This window comes from Myxocyprinus asiaticus, chromosome 48 (assembly GCF_019703515.2).
Source record: "Myxocyprinus asiaticus isolate MX2 ecotype Aquarium Trade chromosome 48, UBuf_Myxa_2, whole genome shotgun sequence".
Taxonomy (NCBI): Eukaryota; Metazoa; Chordata; class Actinopteri; order Cypriniformes; family Catostomidae; genus Myxocyprinus; species Myxocyprinus asiaticus.
Window position 1 is genome coordinate 27,968,146 of NC_059391.1, and position 22,863 is coordinate 27,991,008.

Consider the following 22,863-nt stretch of genomic DNA (forward strand, 5'->3'; position numbering starts at 1 on the left):
TGTCCAAGACGTTAATCAGACTCTTTAGCAATATTTTAAATATTAATCATGCCAATAAAAGCTTTGTTTACAGAGATAAAGCCAGTACACAAATGTACCACAATCCAGACAAACACACAACAACCAACAACTGAATGAAACTTAAAAACAATGAGATCAAGAAACTTTCCAACCCCACCACACCGAAACATTCTTCATTACTGATGTTATGACTTCACAAATGTGGCGCAACTGTCTGTAATACGCTCACTGACTCACTGTCTGGTGACATATTGATTTGGCAGCTCATTTCGGCACATGACACAAACTGAGGAAACTACAATTTGCAGTTACATCAGATTTCTGGACTGAATGACCAATCACCATTTGATGCCGAACTAGTTCACATCATACACAGAAAACAGATCATTCAGAACCCCTTTTTAACATGTTTACTGTGTTTATTGTCCAACAATAACCTTATTTGTGATGTCTTTAAATGTGGTGTTGTGAAATGACTTGCTCAAGCGTAAATACACACGAGGGATCACACACTGCTGACGTGTAACATGTTTTTCACTCAGAAGGAAACTCGAGCTCTCGTAGTAAACGCACCATGTTAACCCTTTCTTGGGCTTCTACAATACCATACAATACCATTCATAAACGGCAGATATTTTTTAAAGCATATTTCACATGTATAATTAACTATGAAGTCAAATACTGAAATATTTGTATCTAGTCTTGTATTATTAAGAATAATAAAACTCTTGGTCTTGTGTTTTTGGTCTTATTTTCTCTTAACCCTTGTGCATCAATAAAAAAAAGTTACTCAGAGGACCTTAGAGGACAAAGATGTCCGCGTCAAAAAACTGCTATCAAAATATTATATTTTAATATTATTTTTCACTTTCACTGACTTAGATTTATTAACCAACATCAGACCTGATCATAACTACCAAATATTCATTCATTTTCAGGATTTTAACCCTTTAAATGCCAGTTTGTTTACATAATGCCACTGTTGTTTTTTTTTTGTTTTACACACACACACACACACACACAAAACACACTCTGACATCCATACCAACACACACACAATTTTAGCTGCATCATTTATTCAATTGTCCTGCAGTGCTCTATAATACAGCAAACAGAAAATAGGAAAAAAGCTTGTATTTGCTCCATAGGCTAAACATGAGAAAAATGGCGCCATCTGGTGGAAAATATTAAAAATGTAAATTCTGAAGCCAGGGCTCTGGAATGAAAGCATAATATCATAGAATTCATGATTTTATGCTTTAATGGCACTGGGATCAAATATTGCAGTTTTAATGGGTTTGTCCTGAAGGTCCTGAGTGTAACTATTTTGTGTTCACTGTGTATTATAGATGTATTATAGGAACTGAGGTTGAAATATCAAAATTCCCCCCAAAATACACACCTTTGGCTAAATTTATGCCGTTGGCATTAACGCAGCCTAAATGATCGAAAAAACAAGAATGAAAAAGACAAAAATGTCCCGAAGGTCGCGCAAGGGTTAAAATCAGGGTATTCTTTTCTATATGTTAGTACCTTTAAATACAGATACAAGCTAAAACTGTATTTTTTGTGTTGCCTGGTCAAATAAGCCTAATGTAATGGTGTAAAAAAAAAAAAAAAAAAAAAAAAAAAGAAAGAGAGTTGTACTCACCTCGCTGCGTTTACCTGGGCGTCGGGCTGGGGGGTTTTCTGGGTTTTTTGTGTTTTCTGGGTGTCCGGGTCATTTCATCCATACAGGTGTGCGAGCGCTTGCTTTGACATGAGTCTGATACAAACCAAAAAAACATGTTCATCATCCCACACATTTAATCACTTAATAAACGTAAAAACCAAACAAACGTAAACTTGGTAATCGCTTTAAATGTCTATAAAGCTGCTTTAAGCAGTTTTGTGTTGTGAAAAGTGCTACACAAATAAAAATGACTTGATTGATAAACGTTTTTCATATACACAATACAAAAATAAAAATAAATAAAAAACAAGTCTTTAAAAAAATACAATTAAATGCTCGAGTTAAAAAGCTATTTCCAAGAAGATGGAAAAAAAAAAAAAAAAAAAAAGTGAATAACTCGTTTTATTTAAGTACAGACTACTCACTCCTGCAATGCACCTCTTTTTGTTTTGGTAGCTTTATAAGAAATCCCTTGAGAGTTAAAATACAAAATGCATGCCATGCATTGTTGTGCATCCTAATTTGCGTTACCCATTATGAATTATAAATAAGAATAAGTATTGCATCTTTCTATCACACGTTTGGGCTTTACAAATAAAGTCAGAATGCAGTTGCATGTAGATGCATCAATACTTAAAAACATTTAAAGATAGATGAGAATTTAAAATGATATATTGTTGAAACTTACCAAGACATAAGGGTCTTTTCCTCTGATCTCTGGGTGTTTCGGGCGTCTCCGCGCTCTCCTCCGTTACCCGACAGTCGTGATTCCCGTTAACATCGATATTATTATCGCTATTATTCCCAGAGGAGCAAATATTAACATCCGTGCCTTTCCCCCGTTCCGATCGGCTATAGAAACCGGGCACAGAGCGAATATCCAGCGCTTCCCACTGGTATCTCCCGTCGGCTCGCGGCGTGTGCGTGGAGAAATCGAAGTTCCACTCGTCCGCCGACGCGTCTTCCATCGCCTTCAGTTGCCGCTGGACGTCCTTCTTTAACTCTTCATGATCCACCGGGCCGAACAGGTTCCGACACGCAGACGGCTTGGGCTGATCGGAGAGTCGAGCCTCCATCCGCTCCAGTGTCGGGCTGCCATTAGACAAGCGAACGTTGGACATTGTTGCACGGTGATGAAGTCGCAAAACAAACCCAACAGCCGTGTTATCGAGCTTCAACGACGGGCGTGAACGCATTAAAACTCGCCCCGGGCGCGCCGCATGAGCCCCCAGCTGACGTCGAAAAACACGTACGGAGCAGCGTTCGCGATGGCCACTTCTGTCAACTGCGCGTCGTAGTAAATAAGGGGAAGAGAAAATAACCAGACGAGGCTTTTCGGCGCCCAATATGGCGATGAAGGGGGATACGGGACTAAAAAAAAAAAAGCGTGATTGACACAAAGAGCTCTTTAAACGCGGTGGGGAAAGGATCGCATTGGTGGATCGGCGATCCGCCTTCTCTAAACGCACATCCCCCACTCACACAGCCAGCAAGACATCAACAAACACTATCGGATATGGTCCGATTCATTTCAAAGAACCGGTTCATTTGAACGGTTCATTATAGAATCGGTTCACACAATGATTAACCGATCGTAGCGCTGCACAGGAATACTGCGGCCTGGGCCACCTAGAATATTAGAGATTATGCTCTGTATTATTATTTCAAATATATATATATATATGTATATATATATATATATATATATATATATATATATATATATATATAAAATAGTTTTTAAAAATGTAATACATTCTGATTTCTGCTTCTCTGTTGTTAAGCAAAAAAACTTTTTTTTTTATGTTTTATTTTTTATTTATTTATTTATTTTTAATATTGGGCAATCCATTTTTATTAAGGCCCACCCAAAATTAATTTCCTGGCTACGCCCTTGTGCTGATGTCAGGATGATGTAATTATATAATTTATATAATGTCATTATATAAATTAGACTGTTTTAGTCATAGCGACCTTATTGACTGTAGCGTCATCTTTATGTTTTGATGGGAATGACGAGGATGCCGAGGGACAGAGTGAACTGTTGTGTTTTAAATCGTTGAAAATTTGATGTGATCTAGCTTGAGACTATGTCTTATTTCATTCCCACTAAAAAAAAACAAACAAAAAAAATGGTGCTACTTTAAATCTATGTGTTCCAGATTTGATTCCGTTACTTTATGAGACTTCTTTTTTTTTTTTGCCAGATTTTATGTCAGTATATGACCCGCCTCACAGTTGTCCTCTAAAACAAAGCGCAACAGTGACCACCCACTTTTCATCCATCTGGGTTCCGGATGTATTTTCCCAGTTCATTTCTTCCATAGACTTTAAATAAAATCCTTCATAAAAGAGTTGTGCACCAAGAACCAAACCAACCAGCTCTGAGGTGAATCACAACATCACGAACTTTGTTTTGAGGCGAAAAAGTATTTGAAAATCGGACATAAAGACAAAGCTACAAGGATGTGTACTTACCGTCTTTCATGAGGGCACGGACTACAATCCCATGAAGCATTGTGAATGATGTCATTGAATAAAAAACGATGGTAATATGAAAAACTATTGATTTTAGGTTGTTGATTATAAGTATAGAAAGAATATATTTTAGGGGCCTGGGTAGCTCACCGAGTATTGACGCTGACTACCACCCCTGGAGTCGCGAGTTCTAATCCAGGGTGTGCTGAGTGACTCCAGCCAGGTCTCCTAAGCAACCAAATTGGCCTGGTTGCTAGGGAGGGTAGAGTCACATGGGGTAACCTCCTCGTGGTCGCTATAATGTGGCGCTCTCAGTGGGGCGCGTGGTGAGTTGTGACTGGATGCCTCGGAGAATAGCGTGAAGCCTCCACACGTGCTATGTCTCCACGGTAACGCGCTCAACAAGCCACGTGATAAGATGCGCGGATTGACAGTCTCAGACGCGGAGGCAACTGAGATTCGTCCTCCGCCACCCGGATTGAGGCGAGTCACTACGCCACCACGAGGACTTAGAGTGCATTGGGAATTGGGCATTCCAAATTGGGTAGGAAAAGGTGACAAAATCGAAAAAAAAAAAGAAAAGAAACAATATATTTTATGTTTATTGCAAAATATCCTGATATGTACAAATATGTACGTAGAAGGGAAGCTCGATTATGTCATTCACAGTGCGTCATGGGAGCGCGTGGTCGCTCCAAGCCACGTTTCATTGGACGCTGTTCTCTGATTGGTGGATCTTTCTCTGCTGTATCATGGGTAATGTAGTTGTACACTGTGAAGTCCACTATCAAACACGATTTTTAAACAATGAAGTTGAGATAACGCAGACGGATGGCTTCAACGGAAGCATATACCATCAATGAACAAACTCAGAGCTCATGTTAGGTCTGTCTTTAAAGGTTTATAAGTTATCGTTGAAAATCAATTCGTCTATGGGATAAATGAATGGGATTTTTACTTCCGGAACCAGACTGTTGCACTCTATTACACTCGAGAGATTCGCTATTGATTTGTAAATCTAGCATAGGTTCAACTGAATCATTAAAAAGAACCAGATCAAAAGTAGGACTCGGACGTCTCCACAATTGAAGCAAGAGAGTTCGCAAACTCATTGAATGCATTATGACGTCGAAGAAAGGCGATACATTTGAAATGGAACGGCGTTCCAATGCGTTGTCAAAACAAAACTAAAAAGCATTTATACAAAGTGTTCCCTTAACATTTTTAAGTATAATGAATTGTCAATGAAATTCCATGACAATAGAGGCAGTTTATATATATATAGATAGATAGATAGATAGATAGATAGATAGATAGAGATAGATATGAATGGTTTTTAAGAAAGAACTTGCGTCCAGGGGCGGACTGGCCATCGGGAGAACCGGGACTGTTCCTGGTGGGCCGGCCACGAAACGGGGCCGAATGGGCCGCTGCGTTATGCAGAACGGGCCACAAAACGGTGCTGCGATATGATCCCCTCCCCCGCTCAACTTTTGGGCCAGTTTCTAAGTAAAATCCGGGGGCGATTTCTCTTCCCAGTCTGCCCCTAATTACATCTGTTCTGTTAATGGTGACTGTACATTTCAAACAAGTTTAAAAATAGTTTAGATTTGATCTCCTATGGGAGAGTTGCCCTGAAAGGGTCCGAGTCACTGGCTTAAAATTGAGGGTTCCAGATACTGAAAATGTAATCCAATGATAATAAATGCATAGGCTGCTCCAATCAACTCACGGTCATATATATATATATAGAAGGCATTATCAGGACACTTAAAGTGGTTAATAGGGTTCCAATTAAAATAAAAGAACAACATGTTTGATCTCATGAAAATGGGTTTTAAGTACTTAAAAGTCTACTGTAGTAAGAAAATAAAAATACAAATTATTCAAAGAAACTAAGACAGAAATGTAGCTGGTTACACTTCACGCCCTGTCATGTGTTAGTAACTGCTATCTAAAAGATGAGGTTTAAACTTGATACACTTCTATAAAGAATAAATGTGGAAGTAGAACATGAGAGACATTGCAGATTTTTGTTTCCTAGAAGTGAGAAGCAGCAATTGCCAAAACAGTTCCAGGAACAGCACTGCCCCGATCAGACTTCACAATCATCATGACAAGCACCCAGAAGCACAAATGAGTCTGAATCAGTTATGAAAAATGGGGTGTGTCATTAACCTGCAGCAGTGAATCACTTTTCTGATGTTTATTTAACGGTGCACTTAAAAGATTAACTCCTAAAGACATTAATTGTAATTTTGCAATATATGTATGAAAACATGAGCACTCATATTAAAATGAAGACTCCAGTCATATCAGTAACCTTATAAAAGCTGTTTTATTCTACAAGTGTCCCGCAAATGACCAGCCGAATACTACTCGCATAATCTCAGTAACTGTCCTGTTATCTGACACTTTCACTCATTGATTAACATAATCATGGCTGACTGTGAATACTACATTTCTACGATGGCATCTGAAACTGAAACTATTGATTTTAAATGATGCTGCATCCAAGCCACTAGGTGTCAGTGTAAGTCCAAGATGACACAAAGACAAAAGTTACTGAGTGCACCTTTAAATCACTCGTAGGCCAGGTAATAAAGTTTTTCTCTCGCACAGATCACCTCAATCTTATAGCTGAATATTTCTAGTATAAATACATTCATACTATAAAGTAAACCTAATTACATACAAATATAATTGTGCATAATTAAATTAACTGATGATCAACTGGATTTCATATCAGGACTGTAGGGGGTCCGCAGAAACAGTGTAAAAAAAAATAAAAAATATTACTGTTTATTCTGGTTTTACCAGGAATGCAAATATATGTCAATCGGGGGGAAAAAAATCCTCCTCAGGTTTATACATTTATTATATTTATTAATATACACTTATTAGGCTAAGTAAATATTTTCTGTGCAATATTTTAATTGCTTTTGCCTTCAGTACAATGATGGTATAAAAGCCAGTTATTTAATTTTGTTAGCATGCTGTCTTTATAATATCACCCATATTATAAATGGGTCTTTTATACATTAGAAGAGTTGAACAAGAAAGAAGTGTTCCAGTAAGTGTGATTTTAAAGTAAAACAGGAACCGAAAGTCTTTTCTAATGTCTCATGTTTTATATATGCCTCCAAAAACTTTAAATATAACAATTCCACATGAATCAACAAATAATTTCAAAGTCTTTTAAAAGTTAACAGAGTACAGGTTACTTCATGTGAATGAAAAGAGCTCTACTGACCCCTGCTGGTGAACTTTGGAATTACAGGGAGTAGTTTCCATTCCCATTTCCACATTCATCCACACTGGAATTGATAATTGTACACACAGTTCACATTCTGAATGTGAAATGTAGTTCATTTTGTGAGCATTTTAATACATCCTTGTATATCCTGAAGGGTTTTTTGGATGGTGCATGGCTTGTGGAAGGCATTCAACATGCGAATGCGTGTGTTAAGTTGTTAAATCACATGCTAAGCCACTTGAGGATGTAAAAGTTTTTCTTGCCCACTCTGATCTAGATGAGTCCATTAGAGAGGCTGTCCCGAGACCAGAACTTGCTTGGGGTTTGCTGCCCTCTGGTGGTTGATCCAAACACCCCCCTCCTTTATCATCTGATACCTTGACAAGAGGGAAGAATCATATTAAACTAAGCAAATTATATGAATCGACTTTCTGAGTAGCGCAAACGCTCTCACCTGCGTGGTCCCTCAGGAATGGCTTGTGCCCTTCTGCAGGCGTCCAGCACCGTCGTCCCTGGATCCAGGAAAACCTCATGGAACGGAGCCTCTCGGAACAGCTCCTGGAGTTCAGTATCACTCATCTGCTCCAGGGCCTGAATACTGCTGTGGTACAGAGCACTGGTGCATCTGTGTGTGCACATATACACAAAACATATTCCTCTAGATCAGAGGTTCTCAAACTGCACAAGATATCAGGAAATAAATCGACGGCTCAGCAGCCCCTTTTAGTACTACTTTATGATCAACTCTCAAGAGTAATTTGTATCATTTCATAAAGGAATATTGCAGGTTAAATACAAGTCAGGCTCAGTCGACAGCATTTGAGGCACAGTGTTGATTCGCACAAAAATTTATTTCGACTCGTCCCTCCTTTCATTTAAAATAAAGCGAAAATCGAGGTTACAGTGAGACACTTACAATGGAAGTCAATGGGGCCAATATTTTGGAGGGTTTTAAAGCAAAAATGTGAATCTTATAATTTTATGAAAGCAATTACATTTAATTTTCTGTTTAAAGTTGTTTAAATCATCGTTTTAGGGTTTACAGCATTACGTCATCATGGCAACACAGTTGTACATTTTATATTTCTTAACACAGATGCGGTTAGTAAGTGATTTTATCATACTAAAATCATGTTAACACACTTATTATTTACGTGTTGTGTCTATACTTTTGAAACAGTGAGTATTTTAATGTTTACAGATTGGCCCCATTGACTTCCATTGTAAGTGCCTCACTATAAACCAGATTATTTTCTTTTTTTTAAAGGAGGGATGAGCCGAAGTTATTATTATTATTATTAATATTTTGAAATACAGAATTAAACGCACAATAAAATAGATGGATACATTTTTTTTTAAATTGTTAAAAGAATTGCAAATGTTTCTTTCCTTTCAGAGTATAGAAACAAACATCGATCCTACAATATGTCATAAACGCTTTTTAATTTAACAGGAACTTCCTGCCCCTCTGCAGTTCGTTCTTTGGCACACATTACAAAAGACTGCTTTAGCTATTATAGTCATGGTCATTAAAATTATATGATCATTATAAGATCTTGCATAATGTCTTATGGCTCTCTCTCTCTTTCTCTCCCTTCTACATAATTTCTCAATGCTCTTCTATCGCTTTAGGCTGACTTTTCTTTTCTAAACGGAGAGCATGCATGTGAAAAAAGGTTGAGATTGTCGCAACAAACACAAACAACACGTAAGCTCGTCAGTCATTCGATTTATAGAACATCCGTATGCACATAACTCCAACTGCTGATGGCATGCAGGTCAGTCATATTACTTGAAACACCGGGGGGCGCTAGAACACCGAGAAAAATGAGACATCATTCACGATAGAGCTGATGTTTTTATGTTGCCAGATGAGAAAGAATGTCGCTAAAGCAGACTACAAAAGTCGCTAAAATTATCGCTAGTCGCTAGATGGCTCTATTACTCGCTAAGGGGGTCAAAAAGTCACTAAATCTAGTGACAAAGTTGCTAAGTTGGCAACACTGTGTACATTTACTGCCATCTCGTGGTCAAAAAATGAAGTACAACTAGCAATTTATTATCAACGCTGTTATATCGTTTTTGTCTTTTTTATGTAATAACCAAGTGAAGACTCAAAAGCCTCATATATAAGTAGAGCTCATTGGCTTCGGAGTCAGTGTATGGAGGTGAACATGAACGATTCGTTCACTTAAAAGATTTGTTCAAAAGAGTGTTTAGTTCACGAACAGAACATCACTAGTCTTCGTGAATATCGCCACCTACTGGTCGTTCTGGTCAAAGATGGAGATTTACAGTAAAAAAGGAGTGAAATATTGATTTGTTTCTCACCCACATATAACATGTCACTTCTGAAGTCATGGATTAAACCACTAGAGTCATATGGATTACTTTTATTCTGCCTTTATGTGCTTTTTGAGCTTCAAAGTTTTGGTCACCATTTACTTGCATTGTATGGACCTACAGAGCTGAGATATTCCTCTAAAAATCTTAATTTGTTTTATGCAGAAGAAAGAAAGTCATACACATCCGGGATGGCATGAGAGCGAGTAAATAATGAGAGAATTTTCATTTTTGAGTGAACTATCCCTTTAAATGACAACCTACCCCTCCACGCTGTTATCTGGCAAGCAGAGGATGTACTGGTAGAACTCAAAGGGGGACGTTTTATCTCTGTTCAAACAGACAGCGTTTTCCCCAGTTTATCTCCGATGGAGGTGGTGATGAGCAGAACCGTCAGACCGAATACGTCCTCTCCTGACTTTCTGCAGCGCAAGAAGTGCAATATTCTCTTGTTTTCCTATTGTTGATACATGCGAAAAATGTTGCCTTCATATCTAAGGAGTTATACTTGTGCCACAATTATGCGCGCACAAAAAATTTCTGCATGCGCAAGATGAAATTGAACGCACAAAAATGTATTTTGCATGCACAAGATATTTTGAGTTCAAAACAATTTTCTGCACGCACAAGATTATATTATGAGTGCACAAAAAAATGTTCTGCACACGCAAGATGAAACTGAGCGCACAAAAAGTTATCTTGCATGTGCTTGAACACTTGCAAAGTGTAAATTCATTTTGAGCAAACAAAAATACATTTTGCAATTGAATAAAGTTTATTTGAATGTGAATTTGCTCAGAATTATTAAGTTGCTTTCTCCTCCTACCCAATCTGCATGCAAAATACCTTTTTGCATGCTCAAAATTTGCAGGCTCTAAATATCTTGCGCGTGCAAAATAACTTTTTGTGCACTCAATTTAATCTTGCACGTGCAGAAAAATTTTTGTGCACTCAAAATATCATCTTGCGTGTGCAAAATAACTTTTTGTGCACTCAAAATATAAAAAACAATTTGAGGGCTGAAAATATCTTGTGCTTGCAAAATAACTTTTTGTGCACTCAATTTAATCTTGCACGTGCAGAAAAATTTTTGTGCACTCAAAATATCATCTTGCGTGTGCAAAATAATTTTTGTGCACTCAATTTAATCTTGTGCGTGCAGAAAAAATTTTGTGCACTCAAAATTTCATTGTGCAGAATTGTGGCACATATATTACTCCATACATATCAGACACAAAATCTTTCTAATGCACATACTTGTGTATGAATTCATGTCCACTTATGATGTTTCCAAGTTGATCTGTCCCGCCCAGCTGTATTCTACACCTGTGTAACTGATGCAGCTGGTGGAAATCAAAGGCCTGAAAGAGCTGGTATGAGAACTTGGTGTAACTCATGCCCTATATACCACATTTGTAATAAACAGTGGACTTTTAATAAACTCAGCAAAAAAAAGAAAAAAAAAAGAAATGTCCTCTCACTTTCAACTGCTTTTATTTTCAGCAAATTTAACATGTGTAAATATTTGTATGAACATAAAAAGATTCAACAACTCAAAAGTCAAAAGTAACAGTCAGTATCTGGTGTGGCCATCAGCTGCATTAAGTACTGCAGAGCATCTCCTCCTCATGGACTGCACCAGATTTGGTAGTACTTGCTGTGAGATGTTACCCCACTCTTCCACCAAGGCAATTGCAAGTTCCCGGACATTTCTGGGTGGAATGGCCCTAGCCCTCACCCTCCGATCCAACAGGTCCCAGACGTGCTCAATGGGATTGAGATCCGGGCTCTTCGCTGGCCATGGCAGAACACTGACATTCCTGTCTTGCAGGAAATCACGCACAGAACCAGCAGTATGGCTGGTGGCATTGTCATGCTGGAGGGTCATGTCAGGATGAGCCTGCAGGAAGGGAACCGCACTCAGAATCGGACCGCAGCAAACGTGCCCAGTGTGAAAGCACCCTTAGTGCCATCTAGCAGCTCTGCAGCATTAAGAGCTGGACCAAAGCTGGGAGGTGAATGCTCATTGGCTGTGTGTTGCTGGTTAAAGGTCAAAGGTCAGGTAAGATCTTTCTACAACACAATGTAGATAAATACTAGCCTGGCAGTTATTATCTGCTTCAATCAACACACTCTTATTAAACTTTAGAGAGACCAAAACAACACGTCTATTTTTGATGGTATGAATTAAATTATACTGTTAAATATATATATATATATATTTATTATTAATTTTGACTGGCATTCATGACATCATGATACAGATTTGTGAGCTTCAGTAACAGGAGACAGATATGTTCCTATATTTTTATGGCATTCATTTTTTTCGTTTTAGAATGTGTAATTTATAGAATTTGAAATGAACCTAGGACTGGTCAGTAGAGGTCCTGTCACCACAATTTTACACATCACATTCCAGTTTCGGTCACTGGCTCTGATTGACAGGAATCAGATGGAACCAAGGTTCACCACTCTTTTAAGGCTTTCAATATCTTGACTTTTAAACAGTTATGTTTTTTTTTTTTTTTTTTTTTTTTTCAGGCCTATCAGTAGGTGTGCACTCATCCATCCAAATGTCTTTAGGCAACTGCCATATCATATTTGCTTTCCTCCCACTTGGTTATGAACCTGCAACACCTTCAATAAAATTTGTTTAAATATCACTAGTTTACATGAAAGAGGCATTCATCTGTTTGATTAAAGAGATGTTTTCCTTAAGAGAGAGTTGAAGAACTACTGCTTTTGTATTGCTTTGTATTTTTATTTTATTTATTTATTTTTTTTTCAATATAATTATTTTATTTTATTATCAAACGTGTCAAAACTACCTCAATGGTCTTTCAATGTTTTTTTTTTTTTTTTTTATAATTATTTTATTTTATTATCAGACGTGTCAAAACTACCTCAATGGTCTTTCAATGTTTTTTTTTTTTTTTTTTTTTTTAATAATTATTTTATTTTATTATCAAACGTGTCAAAACTACCTCAATGGTCTTTCAATGTTTTTTTTTATTTTATTTTTTGTTATGTTTCTAGGTACATGCTGATATTTGGGGAGTGTTTGTTTTTCGGGCCATTCGTCCAACTTTTCACTTTTATATTTTTCCAATGGAAAGTTGAATTCTTCAAGGTGCACTTATATTTTCATCTTCTAAAGTCTACTCGTCTTCCAGATCAACCACGTGATTTTCGGTAATCCTGATCGGAGAAAGGAAAACGAAAGTATCCTCCGATTGGTGTCACGTCAAAGACATAAACTGCATTTGTTTGAGATTTTCTTGTTTTTCCAGAATGTCAGGTGTCGAAAAACGTTATGATATAAGTGACCGTAACCTCGGCATTAACCTCGTGAAAGAGAGCAGCGATATTGGTGAGTTTGTTCTAACCTTTTGTTAAATATTTGAAACTAGAGAGACATGTTACCCATTGGACTCTACTCAGAAATGCATAATACAAAGCGTTTATAGCCTATGATGCATTTATATGAAAGAGCAATTCCAGTTTTAATGGTTTGGTTAACATTCAATATTTGTTTAGGTACATCCTGATTCAAATGACTGATGCAACAATAGACTACAACTGTCTTAAATCCATCAAGCAACTGAATAAGCTTTATTTCAAAAAGCATTCAGGCTTTAGTCATTTTTTTGGGGGGGATTAGGAAGTATGTTTCTGATTATGTAGATACTGAAAAGATTATCTTTTGCAGCTTTATTCAGAGTACATGGCAAAATGTTGGTCAGTCATACAGATATGAATTCATTGATTGATCAAAGAGGTTTTCAACCAGGATTTTGAAATGAGAAATAAGCAGGTCTGAACGCTATAAGTTGAACAGAATATTGATAGATGCTGTTTACACCCAAGTGCAAATAATGGCAGATATTATTTACACCGATGAAATCCTTTATGACATCACTGATGCTGTTACATGATATGTAGAAAAGGTTTCTTTGACGGTCACACAATGAAAGGCACAAATAGCTAAACTGAACTTACAATGGAAGTGAATAGGGCCCATCTGTAAACTTTAAAATCCTCACTGTTTCAAAAGTATAACCACAAAGCATAAATATGTATGTTAACATGAATTTAGTGTGATAAAATCACTTAACGGTGCTAACTGCATCTTTCGAAAGTTAGATACAATTTTAACAGCTTAGTTGCCATGATAAATTAATGTCATCAAACAGTCAAAACTCTAAAACAACCATAAAAACAACAATATAGCCGCAAGCAGCAATCATCGGGGTCCAAGCACACGTGAAGACATAATCAAAATAATCAGAATTGACACAAATGATCCAGTGGATGCCAAATAATACAAATTGACAGAATAGGTCCTGCCTAAACTAAATTTGTTGAAAATTGGGTACCAAAATTTTGAAGCTGTAAAAAGCACATAAAGGCAGAATAAAATTTCTTTTCAGAATAAAATAAAACCAACTCCAGTGGTTGAATCCATATCTTTTGAAGCAAAATGATAGATGTCAACCTGTTCAAAAGTTATAACTTTTTAGAAAAAGTGGCCACACCCATTACGTATGTTTTGGCGTACCGTTTGACGATAAATCTAAATTTCTTTGATAACTTCATATTGGAACTCTGCTGAATATTTCTGTACTGGATGGGTTCCGATCAGGCAAATGGCCTAGGACTAATTAAGATAGCTGCTAAAAGTGCATTCAAAACGGTGGCCATGTTTCTCAAGACATGTCCTCATAGACCTTGATGTCACCTTCGGCAAAGAAACTGCATGCAAAAGTCAATTGGACCAACGGTTCACCAATAAGAGGCAGAGATGTGCAGCTTTATGTGTGTATCCTCAGAATGACCCCATACATAATTGTACCAAATTTGGTGATAATACTGTATCTCAATCCATTCAAAATGTATAACCTTATTAGAAAAAGTGGCCACGCCCACTATGTACATTTTGGCTTACCGTTTGACGATGAAAAGTTCGAAATATCTTTGATAACTTTTTGCAATGGGACTCTGCTGAATCTTTCTGCAGTGGTTGGGTTCCAATCGGGTGAATGGCCTATGACTAGTTTTGAAAAAGTATTTAATGAATGTTTTGTTTCACACCAATGGTACTTGAGGCTAAATTGTTCAGAATGAGGAGATCTACAGTATGAAATGTATAAAGTGTTTCTTTTTGAAAATAGTATTATATACAACAATTTACATGCATGTAAAACGCCATAGCGCCTCCCGGTGGGCAATTTTTTTCAATTTTGCACAGACTTCTTGGGCCAAGAGACAAATAGGGCTACCAAGTTTAGTTCCGATCGGCCTTATTTAACCCCATTTAAAAGCTGCTGAAAGCTGATTGGTCGATGGCAGCCATGTTTTTAAAGATATGCGACTGACCTCAAAGACCTTGATGGCACCATGTACAAAGACACTGCATGCAAAATTTCAAGTCGATCGGACCAACGGTTCCATAGTTAGACATTTTTTTAAAATTATTATAGCACCACCAAAAGGCAAAGTTGTGCAATATTTTTTGTGTGTCAAGTCATTTTTATTTGTATAGCTCCTTTCACAACACACATCATTCCAAAATGGCTTTTCAGAAGATCATGCATTATCAGAAAATTAAATTGTAATATCTATAAAGTCTTAGAGTCATCATTGTGTAGTTTGTAAAATACGATTGTGAATTATGTTTAAAAATAAGTAATTAAATGCAAGTGTCCTGATCGGACTAACGGTCTAGGAGGAGTTTGAAAAAGTAGGTTCGTGATTAGTGAAAAGTAGAATTTCGATTCTAGCACTTACGGTTGCAGAGATATGAGCCAAAACGTAAAAGTGTTTATTATAGCGCCACCTAGGGTCAGATGGGTGTGCGTTTGTGCGCCTGAGTAGTGAGGGGGACTTGGGATCATCCTGCCAAGTTTGGTGTCTCCATGACTTATGGTCTCTGATGCCCCGACACTTTTAGGGCAAGAAAAAAAAGAAGAATACGAAAAAGAAGAAAATCAGTACAATTACAATAGGGTTCCAACAGCTTCGCTGCTTGGCCCCCTAAATATAGCTGCAAGCAGCAGTTAGCGGGGTTAAAGCCTTTAAGGTCCTTTAGTACATTTTTAACAGATATTAAGTATTAATTAGAGAGTATGTCAGCAACTAAAACATTGATAAAGTGCCTTAATTTTCAAAAACATCAGCTTAGGTAGCACTGAGATATGATATATTTTTTTTAATTTCTGACTGTTATAGTGCCACCAAGAGGAAGAGTTACCCAATGTTTTTCAAGTGTCCTCAGATTGACCTCCTACATGAGTGTTTTAAATTTGGTGATTATATATTCCGTTCAAAGGTTTTAACCATTTAAGAAAAAACGGCCATCCCCACTTTGCACATTTCAGCATACTGTTGCAACAGTGCATCGAAAGTTCAAACTTTTTAGATAATTATTGAGATTGGGACTCCAGAGAACCTTTCTGCACTGATTTGGTTCCAATCAGGTGAATGGCCTAGGACTAGTTCAGATAGCTGGTAAAAGTTGATTGATCAAGTTGGTTTTTTCAAGATATGCAGATTTCCTCAGAGACCTAGTTGGAACCTTGTACACACACACTGCATGCACATTTTCAAGTTATTCGGACCAACGGTTCCATAGTTAGAGCCATTTGTAGAATTGTATTATTATTATTATAGCACCACCAAGTGTTTTAGGCTCCACCCACAAGATTTCATTGGTCTATTGTAGCCATGCAAAACATGAAGTTCAGCATGTTTTGATAATTATTGATGTAGGAACTCCAAATAATCTTTCTAAACTGTTTTCATTTTTATCAGACAAAAAACCCAAGACTAGTTCGCAAAAGTAGGTTTTTCAAATGATTGACGATGCGAAAACAACGATTTGATTGACAGCAATAGTTCTTCAGGGTGAGGAGACCTATCTAGCTACATGAATTACTATTGTATTTGTTAAACACTGCGAGACAAACAGCCATTTCTGTGCTCGAAAAATGTGATAGTGCCTCCCGGTGGCCGATTTTTTTCAAATTTCATACAGATGTCTGTGACCCAGAGTCGAATAAGCCCATGAAGTTTCATTTCGATTGGCCATTGCTAACCTTGTCTAAAAGCATTTGATTATTGATTGGCTGTTGGTGGCCATATTTTTTTAGATATGCAGATGTCCTCTTAGGTATTGATGGGGTGCTGGACAAAGAGGCTACACACAAAACTTCAAGTTAATCAGGGCAGTGGTGTCATAGAGCCATTTTCATGTTTTTTTCAAATTATAGCGCCACCAAGCGGCCAATCGCGACCTATATCTGTGGTCACGAGCCGCAATACATCAATCATGTTTGTGTGTCCTCAGAATGATCCACTACATTAGTATGTCAAGTTTGGTGAAGATATCTGTTTCCGTTCAAAAATTATTGCCATTTAAGTAAAATTGGCCCCGCCTACTACAGATATTTTGGATGGGCGTGGACATCCTGAATTGAAAATTCAACATGTTTTTGATAATTATTGATAATGGGACTCCAACAAATTTTTCTGCACTGGTTTGGTTCCGACCGGTCAAACGGCTTAGGACTAGTTCGCAAAAGTAGATTTACGAAAAATCGCGAATTGCGAAAGAAATGTCATGACGGAAATGAAATATAACCATTTTGTTCGTCTTGAGCCAAGGAAACCAGTGATATAATGCACTTGAGTGTGTGACATATGGTTAAAACGTTATGGCCATTTTGCAAATTTGATTGTTTTGATCACTGTAGCGCCACCGTGTGGCCTTCGGTGCTTGGACCCCTAATAAGAAAAATAATAAGAAAATCGGAACAAATACAATAGGGTTCCTAATTACAGCACAATTAGTTCCATACACTTATTTTAACTGAAAAATGAATGTAATGTAAATGCTTTTATAAAATTGTAAGCTTTAAATTCTCCAAACATTGGCCCCCCTCACTTCCATTGTAACCTTGATTTTGTCCGTTTTTAAAGAAAACGTGGGCCGAGTTGAAATTATTTTTTGTGATAATCAACATTATGAATATTCCTTTAACATATTTACAACCTTTTATGTTACAAACAATAAAGTAACTTTTTACATTTTGGTTTAAAAACTTTTTTTTAATGTAACACAATTGCCTACTCGAGGCAATTTGTGAAAACAATAATAATTTTTTGTTCTTTGTTCAAAGTAAGCTATAATGAAGCCAAAGTACATACTTAAGCCAAACGAGACTTTGAAATAGGTCTGTATATAGGAAATATTGGTGGTGACCAACAGAGACTAGACAGACATAAAAGGAGCAAAAAAACGACCCTTTTTTTTTTTTTTAACATCCCCATCAGATCCATATGATGATGAGCCTGACATTTTAAGAGCGTTATTATCCTGTGGGCACGTCACTGGTCCGCAGACACTCACAGACTACTGTAGAATACAGCTGACCGAGGTAAGTGTAGTTTTTAATCTAAGCAGTTTTTATTTAAACACTAAATGCTTATTTTAATGCCATAACCTTCAAAAATCTTTGAGTATACAAATTTCAAAATGATTAATTGCAGGGAAAAGCGGATCTGAGATGCCCTTTGTGTGATAAACAATGGTCTTACACTGAAGTCCGTAATGTAGCCAAACTTACACTTGAAGAGCAACAATACTTTGAGGAAACACTTGCCAACAACGCTACTAGAAAGATAGTAGACATCAAGAATGTAAGTAAATGCCTTATACCTTTTTAATTCTGAGTAACATCAGTATTGTTCTTATAAATGAATCACTTTGAAATCTTTTCTAGTGTCCTGGTTGTAACTGGTTCATTGAGAGATCCGACTCCTCTAATATCTGTGTTGAATGCACAGTGTGTTCGGCTAAAAATGGAAAAACCTTTGAGTTCTGCTGGCAATGTCAGAAAGAATGGAAAGGACGTCGTCCTCGCTCTGATCGATGTGACAATGATGGATGCAGCAACAAAGATCTGGATTTGCTGAGAGATTGTACAAATATTATTTTACAAGACGCTGGAAATATTGAATGTCCGGCTGTTCGTGCTTGTCCAACGTGTGGCACACTGATTACACACAACACAAAGAAATGTAAAAACATTGTATGTTCTAGATGTAATAAAGAATTTTGCTTTGTCTGTCTGAAGCTTACAGCTATCTGTTGTAAAGCAGGTGGTCACTTTACTCTCTGTTCAGATGGTGTGGCGCCACGGCAGACATCAATTCCATTTTGGAAAGTCAACCAATAAATTATAATCATATATTGGACAAATGTGTTGTACAATATTTACCACATATACTGTATGCATTACCAGGACCACTGCATTTAAGCCTAACAAAAAGGATTAAATATTATTTAATCAGTTATCTGAAAGTATTCTTAACCATTTGCAGATTGTGTGCTCTGTGTGAACAAAATGAAATAAAACAAAATAAAATATTGATTGAAAATGCTTCATATAGCATTGTGACATTATGTTGTTTGGTTGAAATTTTTCAGAATCAAAGACTAGTGTGAAAACAGCAAACTATCATGCTGATTATATAATTTGTAATAGAAAAATAAAGTGTATTAAAATCGAAAAATGCAAAATAGAAGCATTTTCACAAGTGGTATCAACCTTTTGAAATGCATATGCAAAACTAGGGTCTTGAGGGCCCCAATGCAAAAGACATGATGGAGCCCTCTGCCAAACCCCACCCACTCAAAGCCTCTAAGAATGACCATATAAATTCATATTCTTAAATTTGTTTTTATTTGCTTGGTATTGCTACTATATGTCTCAATGCTGTTTTTTTATAAATATTTTGCGAACAATTTGTTAGATGAGGATTGACAACTCATACATCTATGAAAATATCTTTGTTTGTGTTCCATAGAAGAAAGAAAGTCATATGAGTTTGAGGTGGCATAAGGGTGAGTAAACGAGAAAATTAAAATTTTTTGGTGAACTATTCCTTTAAGTGAGATTCCAATCTGAAGGGAGCATGCTGTATACTGTATGTTCAGTTGGAAGGGCACTGCAAACGGCATAGGGAACAAGTGTACATCAAGTCAAGTCAGTTTTATTTGTATAGCACTTTTCACAAAACATTGTTTCAAAGCAGCTTTACAGAACTAAGTTGTTAGTAAAATGTAAAAAATGTAACGAAAAGTAATTCGTAAATCTCTAACACAAAAAGACATAAGTAGAATATGAATGAAAGATATTAGTCTTTTAGCCCCCAGTGAGCAAGCCAAAGGTGACTGCGGCCAGGAAAACAAAACTCCATAGGATGTTGATTAATAACGAAAGTAAAACCTAGTGGGAATCCAGGCTCACCGAGGGCCAGTTCCCTTCTGGCTGTACAACATGGATATAGTGCCAATATCAGTTAGCCATGTGTATTATATTTCAAGTAATATATTTGGAATAAACTAAATATTTGATTGTAATGTTTAGGACTAAGAGATATAGCATAACAAGGGATTGAATGTTGAAACTAGGGCTGCCCCCTAATAGTCGACCAAACATTAGTCGATGAGAAGAGTCTTGGTTGACCAAGTTTTGATTGGTCGGTTGGTCGCAGAAAAAAAAAAAAAACTCCACAGGAAAACCGATGAACTGGTTGGATGCTAGGTGGTACTATGGGGTAATTTTCATTAAGCAGGGTTAGGGTTAAGACTACACAATAAAGCAAGACACCTTGATTTCAAACTTTAAACTTTATTTTTTATTTATTTTAACTAAAAGTTCAAATGAAACTGGAAAAAAAAAAAGTGCATTTAAAATGTGTGTTGTTCAACTTTTTGAAAGATGGCTTTACAACAGCTGTCAACATCTCTCTGGCAAAGAACCTACTTCATCTGTGCATTCTGTACCGGTCGGGTATTTCGTTGTCCAGGAAAATACATCATGTGTGAATAAATTTGTTTTGTTCCCTCCTTCACGATATATATATATATATATATATATATATATAATTCTAATGATGATAATAATCACTGAAATTTAAATCATGGTTCGAGGTGTTTTTGTATCATTTTATGTTTTAATCACAGATGCTCTGTGGAAATAAAGCGAACTGAATTCAAAGCACCTCCTGAGCTGAGATGTCTAAGATCATTTGCAGCACTCATAGATGATACTGTTCTTAAAAAAACAAAACAAAGACAGAAACAAAGAAAGAGTGAGAACCTTTTACATGCGCGTGTTCCACGAGACTGCACGCCTTCGTATCAGCGCGTCATATATGCACATAGACGCTTTTCTGTCATCTGTTCTTAATAATATAATAAAGTGTGTTAGACAGCAACCAGTCTGGCTTCAAAAGCAGACACTCTACAGTGACTGTCCTGCTGTCAGTTACTGAAGCTCTGAGACTGGATAGAGCAGCATTCAAACCCTCCGTACTCATTCTGCTGGATCTGTCTGCTGCTTTTGACACTGTAAACCAAGAGATTCTCCTGTCAACCCTCACAACAAAGGGCATCACAGGAACTGCGCTCCACTGGTTCAAGTCTTACCTCTCAGGTAGGTCTTTCGGGGTGTCTTGGAGGGGAGAGGTGTCTAAGTCTCACCAGCTAGCTACCAGGGTGCCTCAGGGTTCATACTTGGACCACTCCTCTTCTCACAAGGATTTGTCATTCAGGCACATTACTTTTCCTATCACTGCTATGCTGATGACACTCAGCTCTACCTCTCAAACCAGTCGGATGATCCGACAGTAACTGCATGGATCTCAGCCTTTCTGGAAGACATTTTGTGTTGGATGAAAGATCATCACCTCCAACTGAACCTGGCTAAGGCAGAGCTGCTTGTGGTTCCAGGGGACCCAAAAATTAATAAAAACTTCACCATTCAACTAAACTCCTGAATGATTACACCATCCAGGACAGCCAGAAACCTTAGGGTTGTGTTCAACAGTCAATTGAACTACAACGACCAAAATCACAATGGACCACATCACAATGACTGCCCGCTCATGCAGATTTGCCTTGTACAACATTAGGAAGATCAGGCCCTTCTTATCGGAGTATGCTACACAACTCCTTGTACAAGCTCTTGTTCTATCCAGGATGGACTACTGCAATGCTCTTCTGGCAGGCCTTCCAGCATGTACTGTCAAACCTCTGCAACTGATCCAGAATGTGGCAGCGACAGTGGTCTTCAATGAGCCCAAGAGAGTGCACATCACACCTCTCTTCATCAAATTGCACTGGCTGCCAATGGTTGCTTGCATTAAGTTCAATGCATTGATGCTTGCTTACAGAACAAGCACTGGCTCTGCACCCCACTATCTAAACTTACTACTTCAGACTTATGTGCCCTCCAGAAGCCTGCATTCTGCAGGTGAACGGCGCCTCGTGGTTCCATCTCATAGAGGCACAAAAACACTGTCCCATACCTTTTCCTTGACTGTTCCCCCGCTGGTGGAATGACCTGCCTAATTCCACGCGATGCGGCTGTGTACTTAGCCTCTTTCAAAAAACAGTTAAAGACACATCTTTTTCGGGAACACTTAACCTATTCATACTAATGCACTATGTAGGATATTAGATGCAGAAAAAGCGAACATTTGCTGCAATATGACTTGAATCTAGAAAACCCAACCTTTTAATCCTGGAATTCCTCAATGTCATAAATTAAAGGACCAGGCACCGAGGAGTCTCACATCTGGCCAATAAAACTGACAAAAGGGTCATGTCCAGATCGCACTTCATGTTTCTGAAGAAACCCCCACTGCTTCAAGAGCAAAGGTTATGGGCAATAAGGGACAGAGTTAAACAGGCTTCCCTTGTGAGATCTTCCTGAATTACAATGAACAAAACAACGGCAATTCTATGACTCTTTATTCTGGACGATAATTAGTCATGTGATCCTCATTATTCCGCAAACAGCAGCTAAAAAGGAATGAATGAACATTTCACACAAAGTCCCAGTACTTGTGATTTAACCCTCTAAATGCACAATTTTTGAGCGGGAAGTGTAAGAATCCTCCACACAAAGTATTGTAAATCAACTTTGAAAAGGACAGACCAGTCGACCATGTAACTCTGAAAAGCCACTTCTGATTGGCTCAGGACACCTTTGAGGTGCAGCCAATTTCAGTTCAATAAGTTTCC

General features: G+C 37.5%; 3 protein-coding genes and 1 pseudogene across 4 annotated transcripts in view; 1 reads left to right on the forward strand and 3 right to left on the reverse strand.

Moving 5' to 3' along the window:
* The window catches only part of LOC127437133 (cyclin-dependent kinase inhibitor 1B-like), a 5,255-nt gene extending 2,069 nt beyond the window's left edge, over positions 1–3,186 (reverse strand). The window contains exons 1-2 of the mRNA XM_051691841.1: positions 2,382–3,186; positions 1,673–1,786 (exon numbers count right to left, since the gene is read on the reverse strand). Of these exons, the coding sequence (XP_051547801.1) occupies positions 1,683–1,786; positions 2,382–2,889 (612 nt within the window). The 5' untranslated portion in view covers positions 2,890–3,186 and the 3' untranslated portion in view covers positions 1,673–1,682. The remainder of the gene's footprint in view (positions 1–1,672; positions 1,787–2,381) is intronic.
* LOC127437111 (ribonuclease inhibitor-like) overlaps positions 1–22,863 on the reverse strand; it is a 481,472-nt gene that overhangs the window by 403,820 nt on the left and 54,789 nt on the right. The gene's annotated exons all lie outside the window — the stretch shown is intronic.
* LOC127437619 (tyrosine--tRNA ligase, mitochondrial-like) overlaps positions 6,511–22,863 on the reverse strand; it is a 145,884-nt pseudogene continuing 129,531 nt past the window's right edge.
* The window catches only part of LOC127437130 (E3 ubiquitin-protein ligase RNF19B-like), a 127,035-nt gene continuing 116,915 nt past the window's right edge, over positions 12,744–22,863 (forward strand). Inside the window, exons 1-4 of one of the 2 annotated variants that reach the window (XM_051691835.1) lie at positions 12,744–13,140; positions 18,102–18,205; positions 18,318–18,467; positions 18,551–19,210. In XM_051691835.1, coding sequence (XP_051547795.1) covers positions 13,062–13,140; positions 18,102–18,205; positions 18,318–18,467; positions 18,551–19,006 — 789 coding nt within the window. In that variant the 5' untranslated portion in view covers positions 12,744–13,061 and the 3' untranslated portion in view covers positions 19,007–19,210. Of the gene's footprint in view, positions 13,141–18,101; positions 18,206–18,317; positions 18,468–18,550; positions 19,211–22,863 lie in introns of those variants that run through there. The other variant, XM_051691838.1, reaches the window with a different exon arrangement.